Source organism: Echiichthys vipera, assembly GCF_963691815.1.
Source record: "Echiichthys vipera genome assembly, chromosome: 19".
In the NCBI taxonomy this organism is placed as follows: Eukaryota; Metazoa; Chordata; class Actinopteri; order Perciformes; family Trachinidae; genus Echiichthys; species Echiichthys vipera.
Genome location: NC_139844.1, coordinates 16,822,644 through 16,831,793, shown reverse-complemented (window position 1 = coordinate 16,831,793; position 9,150 = coordinate 16,822,644). Strand labels below are relative to the sequence as shown.

Here is a 9,150-nt window from a genome sequence, read left to right as displayed (position 1 = left end):
TAAATATCCGGCCGTTAACCTTAGCTAGTTAGCATAACTTCAAATTGCTGATATGAATAAAGGGGATTTTTTTTGCTGTCATATTTCAATAGAAGTTTACTTAACTTACCGTTACTTTGGGACATGCTTATATCGTTTTAAAAAAAAAAAACTTTTACTAAGGTTATCGTTTACTACCTTTTTTTTTTTTTACCTTTATGTAACCTAACGGTAGCTATCACAAGTTAATGGTCACTGTATACGGTTACTATAGCAACTAACCAACTAAGGATACGGTTACTACAGCGACTAACAAACTAAAGGGAGCTACCGCTGGCTACTTTACGGCTTGCAAGTAAATTTGACACTGAATTTTTTTTAATTTCAAACATGTAAAAAGAAAACAGAAAAGGTTATACAGAAAATTATAATATTACACATTTTCGAAAAAGAGTGAGAAAAAATATACACCCATTTAATCCACCCCTTCTCCATAATCCGTTGTTACTCAGTTAGCAGCTCTCTCTGATATTATTCATGTCATTTATTTCTTTATTGTTATTCTTTTCCCAAACTCATACATTTTTTAAACTTTACTTAACAAGTATCTTACAAAATACAATGAATTCCTCATATATTCCCATCAAATTTGATGATAATATTTATTTATATAATATATTTTATGATATATTTATATATATTATAATTTCTTACATAGTTATTTCATTCAATCAGCAAATATAAACGTATTATATTTTTTAGTATCCAAAATATACATTCATTCAGAATTTTTTTGATTAAATTAAAAAAAATTTTTTTAATTTAAACATGTTTAGACGTTATCTGTGAGTGGAAAGCCACAAACGGCGAAAACGAACACAATGCGTCTATTATTAACAGTAAACCGCTTTTTCAGGCGCTTGCTTGTTTTTGACTCTGCGAGCCACCGTATCAGTTGACAAGAGCTCTGTCATGGCAGTCACCTGACTAAAACAAAGTCATGTTATTAGCCTTAAATACTTGGGCAGGTTCACAATTAATGTATTAAAACGTCCAAAGAAGTTATTTAGACTACCGGGGGAGATGCATATTATCCTATCTGGAGAGGATTTGTATCAAACGCAGCTAGCTAGCTAAATTAATGGTGAGTAACGTTAGGAAATAGGGCGAAAATAAAATGCACACAGTAGCTAGCACTGCTAGCAGTATCATGTTTACCATGTCTGTTTTGTATGCTATTTTATAATGTGAAGTAATGGACTTTCATATCGTGTTTCATTCGCTTTGCAGCTCTTCCGTTGTTTCGTCTGGGTTGTTTGGAGAATACATGAAGGAAAATGCCTCAGTCAGCAGCTACTATCAGTGGGGTCCAGAGGATGGTTCTGTATGAAACCAGAGCTGTAAGTCTGGCAAGATCTTCATGCCATTATTATCTCTGATTTAACAAAACGTCCTGTCCATTCTGTCCATAATTTATAAATAAGTTCCACCTGCAACATCTCTTCAAATTGGCTTACATCATCTCCATGTTAGAGATGGTTTTTGGCAGTCCTGATGCTTCCTGTTAAATATTAGTTCATAGACAAAGAGTTGAAGAACAAGAGGAGATAATAGGTTGTTACCTGCAGCTACAGCAAAGCTGGTATTGTTTTCACCTTGTGATTATGTGTCAAAATGTTGTCCTCGATGTAACTATTTATATGTCTGTATGTGAGCACATTTTATAAATGGTAAATGCACGTGTACTTATATAGCATCTTTCTAGGCTAGGCCACTCAATTGGCCGCATTGACCCATTATCATGTGCAAATGAACTGGCTTTGCAGAAAGCCAAAACAGAGATTACGCAATTAATCAAGGAAGAGCTCATCAGATTACACAATTCCTACCAGCTGACGAGCAAAGGACGGTACAAAGTGTTGTAGAGGAGGAACAAGAGCACGCTGGAGGAGTTTCCATCTCTCAACAGTCCCCCGTCATCTCTACAGTGTCTTCAAAGTGGTTGAAGAATATTTTTGTATATATATATTTTTGTAGCAACTCAGTTTTATTGTGCAGAAAAGATTCTTGGAAAAGCATTTCTGCCCAAATTCTCTGGTGTCTTGCCAAAAGAACACCTCAACATACCAGGGATCGAACCGCCGTTTTCCAATTAGTTGGACGACTCGCAATGTTTCGTAATGAGCAGTCACAAAAACATTATAAGTTTGTAGTTTAGCCAAGTTGGAAAATGGGAGTAATCTGAGCAAGGGCCATGGCCCCCCAACTTTACGCCCCGGCAGATAACCATGCAAGATATATCCAGGGAAGTTTACAGGTGTGTAGTTGAGATCAAAATGAAGGCTGGGTTAAAATTGGGTGTGGTCTAAGCAAGTGGAGGAGTAGGGTATAGGCAATTGGCCCCTACTACTTGTAAAGGTTCCTTGGAAATAACTAATTTAACATGAAATAAGCATTAAAAATAGAAAGAAAGAAATCCTAGTCAACTAAGACCCAAAACGACCATTTAGTTGACTAGCTGACAAACAGGGGCAGTCCTGATTTTTATTACAAACAAAGTTAACAACGTAAACAACAGGGTGGAGAAAGATGAGCTCCTATAAGATTGTGATTACCCGTCAGCAAACACTAGATGGCAGCAAAAGAGCGTTTGTGAATGGAAGTGAATCACGAGGCAGATACACAAATTATTTTCCACTGTCATTAACATTATGCGTTAGGATATTTGTGCTGTGTTCATGTGGTCTCAGAATAATCAGGAAAATGAGTTTCCGCCTGCGAAAATTCACACTGAATTAACATTGTGAGATAGAGCATGTCTTAGCAGAGGTCTGCTCTCTTTGAGTGCCCTTCCAATTGTGTGTTGATCCATTTTTTCAACAACTTAAAGTTACACAAGTGTTAAAATAAAGGTGTGTTAATGTTTAATGTGTGGCTGATCAAATGTCACATAATGCAGGAAAACCTTTTTGTCACAGTTGAGCTATCATAATTTCTTATTTGGCCCCTCTTTTAGCCCATTTTACTGAACAGTGGAGGAAAATACGGTCTAACAATTGTGGACAAAGTCGGCTCAATACAACCGTGTGGAACAGGACAAAATGACTCTAATGGATGCGGACTGTACTGATACATGGTGTTCCAACTTAATGTTCTTAGTGGGCAGACAATCTTAAGCTTCATGTCCTCGCAACCCAGTGTGAGAAAAAAATAATGACTTGGAAAAAAAACATCCAAGAAAGACAGTAATCGTAACAATGAACATATTAGAATGTAGCCATGTGATCAAATATGTGTCCATGTGTACTCTGGACTGTAGCTACTATTGTTCCAATATATGTTCTGATATACGATTTCTATGATATATAGCTGCCTTGGATTCCTTTTGGGTATGATTTTTTTAATATGATGCATTCATTTCTACCTGGGTGGCTCATTGTGGAGAAAAACATGGCATATTATAGGAAAAAAGACCTGAATAAAGTGAGACTTCAACAATGCGAATGTTCTGTAGAAAGCAGGCATATAATAATTTACACTGTCTTCATCTATTGAAATTTGAAAACATGCCACATTATCCTACTGTGTTCCTATGCAATCACACAGGATTATTATTGTATTCAGTGTGCACATATCCCAGAAGCACTTAAGTAAACATGAGCTCTGTTGAAGTTATCATTGTTATAGTGTATTCATGCTATTATGTTTCTTTCCAGAGGTATTTTTTGGTGGGGACCAATCAGGCACAGACCAAACATAGAGTCCTGAAGATTGACCGCACAGAACCCAAGGACCTGGTCATAATTGACGATAAGGCAAGCGTTTAGTTTCCACCAGTGTTAATACAGTGGTAATGTATATTCTTATGTAATACAGTACAGCACGCTTGGGGTAACATTGTGCAATCACTCAGCCTGTCCCAAGTGTGTAATGGATGGCAGCGTGGCTGATGAGTGCTGCCTGCACCTCCTATTCTTCTCCACTACACATTATCAGGATATATGAGCAGGGAATTGATTTCTTTGTTGATGTTGTTGGTGATTATGGTCATGATGTGTTTGTTATTATAAAGCATCCATGACTAAATATCCATCACCCCACGCTCTCATTCCTGCAGATATTATACCGACCTTGGGAAACCCTATTAGTTTTCCATTTGATTGGCATAGCAGAGTTTTTTTTATAAACAGAAGGTACAGTAGATGCTTGAGAATGAGATGTAGAAGTGGAGGTGAGCAGGTTTAAAGCTGGAAACAGCATCATATTTCACTTTCCCTCAGCTCATATGAAAAGCTGGCACACATAATACAATAAAAGGCTGCCTGCATATAACCTCTGTATTTTTCTGAGATGAATAAAGATTATACAGCAAGCTGAATTACCTAAATAATTAGAAGTAGAAATAGTAGAAGAATTGCATTCAATTCCACAAAACCCATGCACAAATTCCCACATGCTAAAGCACATGCACTTTAAAAAAAATGTTTTATTTTGAACCTTATAGTGCAGAATTTAAATTGTGGTCTTTAGCCTTTATTCGTTACAATTAAAAAATAAAAAAAACTGTTACGATTTTTTACAATATTAGTATTGTATCTCAGTTTAAAACATTGGTATTGTGACAACTTTGTGTATTTGTCTGTAGCATGTGTATAGCCAGCAAGAGGTTCGGGAGTTGCTGGGCCGCCTGGACCTGGGCAACCGCACCAAGATTGGGCAAAAGGGTTCTTCGGGCCTGTCCAGGGCTGTCTCAGCCTTTGGCATTGTGGGTGAGTACAGCGTAGATGTTGCTATCTACAGTTTGGAGTACGGTCCCTCCACCCCTCTTCCTCACTGACATAACAACCACCTTTGTGAGGCACAATAATGGCAACGTGTACCCCATCTCTAAAGCGCATTGACCTGGTTTTGCATATTACTGTAAGTGCTGGAGATTGAGAAAATAAAGTAAAAGGAACACCTGGCAGTCCATTGTGATTTACTGCAATATACTGCTACTACCTCCTTTGAGGAGCTTAAAATGTTCAATTTTCAAATGTCAAATAATGACCATCAGTGGTGAATTCAGAAGCGTCATTTTTATTGCGTTCCCTTTCCCTTTTGTAGAGAAAACAAGGTAAATATATGTAACAGTATTGTTTGGGAGAGTTTTCTTCTAGTGTACACAGTGCCTATTAAAACTATTTAGTATTTTTCATGGTATCTATTTTATATTATTTAGTAGAGATCTGTTTTAGTTTGGGCTAAATTAGTGTCTTCTTCTGTTGGTCAATGTCAAAAAGCCGTGTTAAACCCCATCTTATTCCAAGGGGGTTTAACATGTTTTAGGCACTGTATTTTTTTCTAAACATATAAACTAACAGGGCAAGAAATGTTATTAAAACTGCTAATACATGGGGAATGGCAACCATTGAATTGCAGTGTAACACATTATTCTTGATTCATTTTGGAAAGAAAAATAGCTCTTCGTGTCTTCGATCTTTGTGTCTGTGCTTTAGACATTGCCGTACAGACCCAAATGCAATTTATACAAGCGGGAGGTTTATGAAAAGCTTTTATTATGTCATTTTTCTTACCTTTTGTTAATCGAAGACATCGAATGCAGGCCACTCTCAGTTTTTTAAGGTCAACTTGTTCTGCTCCATATATATATATATATATTTATAAAGCCAAGGTCTGTTACATGAGAAGTTTGTGTAACTGATCATCACTCTTTGTATGTCCTCCGCCTGTATTTAGTCCACAGTGGCTGCATGGACAGTAATCTGCGTGACTGAGCTGTGTGTTTCACATATGTACGGCATGATCAGTCCTCAAGTCATGACCTACATTTCGTGTCACACATCAAATCGCACACAAAAGAATCCAATTCAAAACAGCTTCAATGAGCCAGACTCAAACAAAACCAAACCCTGACCTCAACAAACCCTTTCTTTCAAACACATATTTCTGCCCAAAATGACACTGATTAAGATACAGACTTGATGAGCTTCTGCAAAGTGGCATTACATTTTTACTTCCAACCTTTATGTTACAGAGCTACCAGCAAGACCAAACCAGATTAACATAAAGACATAAACAAATAGATTAAGAGTCTACAGCAGCCAGCTACTAAAGTACATGATGACTGCAACAGCATTACATTCTACTTTGCAATTATCCGATGTGTGTGTTGATAAATAAATTGCTAGCAATTGTTGTCTAATATTGGCATGGTCCTTTCCAGGCATAATATTAATAACACATCTAATTTAATTCATAATCAGGTCGGTCACAGTGACACTGACAGATTCTGACTTTGACGTCTTCTTTAATAAATTAAATTCTTTTTTCCACTGTGCCCTAATTCCATCTTTGTTCACAAGCCACAATTTGCAAAAAAGTCACTGTGTCATTTGGAATAAAAGAGTGTTTCTGCCATTTTGGGTTCAGTTTATACTGAGAGCCCCTTTGCCGGGCACCCTTTTATTACTGTATATAATGAGTAACAATAAATATATTTTTACTCTTGTTCATCTGCCGGTGTTGTCAGTCCGACCCCTCTGTCAGGAAGAGACATAATCAACTAACAGAGGAACTGTCATTCTGCAAAACAAGTGAAACAGTATGGCTATAACAATAACTATGCTCTCTTTCAAGGCTGTAGCTCACAAGCTTAGTTGATTGTCATTGCACTGTACGTCATGCCTGCAAATTTGGATACACAGGCTCATACTTACTGTAAATCCTTTGGATAAATGCCCAATGGCCACTTTAGTATAGTGAATATTTGGATAGAATCATTCTGGAGTTATTTAGCGGAGGTGTCAATGAAGTCACAAAAGTGTATGACAAAATGCTATAAAGCCTTGTGTTTTTCAGAAAAGCCTCCATGCTGCTTTTTATTGCTCACTATAGACTTGGTGAACACCTGCTCTTTGGTAAATGGGTGTATAATTGGCCTTTAACAGACAGACCAATAGCTCATAATGTTTTACAATAATTTACCCACTGTATATACTGTAATATTTAGTAAAAGAGTGGGAACTAGGATAATAATTTCTTATAGCTGACTAATTATTGTATTATGTGATGCTCAATTTATATTTAAACAGTGGATCCTATACTTTCCATAATGCAATTTTATAGTATTTTTCTTAATGCCACAATTTTCGATAGATTTGCCTATTAAACAAGCCAAATATATCTATTTGGCTTTTAATAATACATGAAAGCCTGAAAACCACACAAAACTAAGTGTCTTATGCAAGCCAAGGTCTATCATTCAATGAACTACAACACACATTTAAAGGGGATCTTCACAGATTTCTGTTCTAAAAAAAAATCTTGTATACAAGCAGGAGTAGAGATATCCAGTTTACATGACATGAGTGCTACTTTAAATAAAGCTTCTATTTACCACCACTTGTTGCAGTGGAGCACAAAATGCATAAACTACATTGTATATTATTTTAATAATTTAAAAAAGCGCGTTTATCAAATGATGAAAACGAAAACATTTGATTTAGTGTATTAATATTGAGCTATGGGATTTAGTTTATTCATTCCTTTATGTAATTTTTTATGTATGGATTTAGATCATACCCTATGCACCTACATTTGTAACATTCTCTTTTTGTGTGGAAACACAATATGAACCTTGTGTATGTATGTACAAGGACTTCTTATTCAGCTGTAAATTGCATCGTCAACATATTAACTTTAGCAATAATATAATAAAGGTGTGTGTTTTGCATGCACACTTAAACTACATAATGCTAGCCTTGATGGGAAAGCCATTAAAACATTATCCACAACCATCAATTATGTATTGAATGTCACCGATGAGAAACTATTACATCAAAGCTGAATGCAAACCATTGATTATGTTGCATGATCATTTCTGAATTCTGTCAGAATTGAATTATGTAAGACTAAATGGATAAGAGCGTATAAATTATACTTTAAAATTAAGTATGACACACAAACACTCAGGATCCACCTCCACAAATGGAGGTGTTCATTTGTTTGTATTGTCAAAGCTGTAGCTGATTTGCAGCAGCCATATTGACCTACAAATCAGATTGCTCAGAGGCTTTTTCCAAACTCCAATAGCTCAGATTATGTCATGGTTAAGGTGGAAAGCTCCTGAAAAGAAACATGTGATTAGTTTATTAGTACCTCCGTCACTGAGGTTATGTTTTCGTTTCGGTTAGATTTTTTGTTTGTTTGTCAAAAGGATTACGGAAAACTAGTGCCCCCAATTTTAATGGATTGGAATAACACGGCAGATACACACATAATTTTCCACTTTTGTTGACATTGTGAAAGAGGGCAGGACCTTGGGGAAGTTGTGCATCTTCTGAGAGTTTTTCTAGTTGTGAAATATTTTCAATTTGGAAATTGTTTTCTTTTCTTCGCAGGGTTTGTACGTTTCCTTGAGGGGTACTACATTGTGTTGATCACTAAGCGCAGAAAGATGGCTGACATCGGTGGCCACTCCATCTACAAAATTGAAGACACCAGCATGATCTACATCCCCAATGACTCGGTCAGGGTCACGCACCCTGATGAAGCAAGGTACTGTCTTCTTCAGTGTGTTTTTTTTAATACACATTCATCAGTAATTCATAAACACTTACTGGACACACTATAGTTAAGGGATGATCATGTATTCTTTTAAAGATTGTTGCAATTAAAAGATATGATTGAGAAATTCAACACAATGTAAGAACTTTTGGGAATCAGTCTGCAAAAGTTGTGTGTAAAAACGCAGTGTTTCTACATGCAGCATACAGTCATTTTAAGGCTTTTATGTGCTTGCAATTGTGTGTGATAACGCTCGCATTTGTACTTGCATGGACAAGGACAGGTGATATCAAAGATGTTGCCACTTTCATACCACCCCTTTACGTTAATTTGATGGATCTTTAACATATCGGTCTCATATTTGAATAAGCAACACTTTACCATCAAGTTCACGACGGAAATCTTACAATGTCAGACGAATTAACGTTTCTGTAACACTTTCAACACAGCACAAGTCTGAATTTGAATGCCATTAGATTAATGTAAAGGCAGTAACAGAAAAACGTAAAACATGCGGAGAGCGAGAGAGAGAAATGTATTCGTCTGGTAACATCACCGCGTTCTGTAATTAATGTTTTATCGTAGTGAATGTGACTTTCATAA

At 36.4% G+C, this 9,150-nt stretch overlaps 1 protein-coding gene across 1 annotated transcript in view; it reads left to right on the top strand.

Moving 5' to 3' along the window:
* The first annotated feature begins 997 nt into the window (after positions 1 to 997).
* Positions 998 to 9,150, top strand: part of fig4a (FIG4 phosphoinositide 5-phosphatase a) — a 47,229-nt gene continuing 39,076 nt past the window's right edge. The window contains exons 1-5 of the mRNA XM_083934602.1: positions 998 to 1,123; positions 1,270 to 1,379; positions 3,696 to 3,794; positions 4,625 to 4,748; positions 8,382 to 8,538. Coding sequence (XP_083790728.1) covers positions 1,317 to 1,379; positions 3,696 to 3,794; positions 4,625 to 4,748; positions 8,382 to 8,538 — 443 coding nt within the window. The 5' untranslated portion in view covers positions 998 to 1,123; positions 1,270 to 1,316. The remainder of the gene's footprint in view (positions 1,124 to 1,269; positions 1,380 to 3,695; positions 3,795 to 4,624; positions 4,749 to 8,381; positions 8,539 to 9,150) is intronic.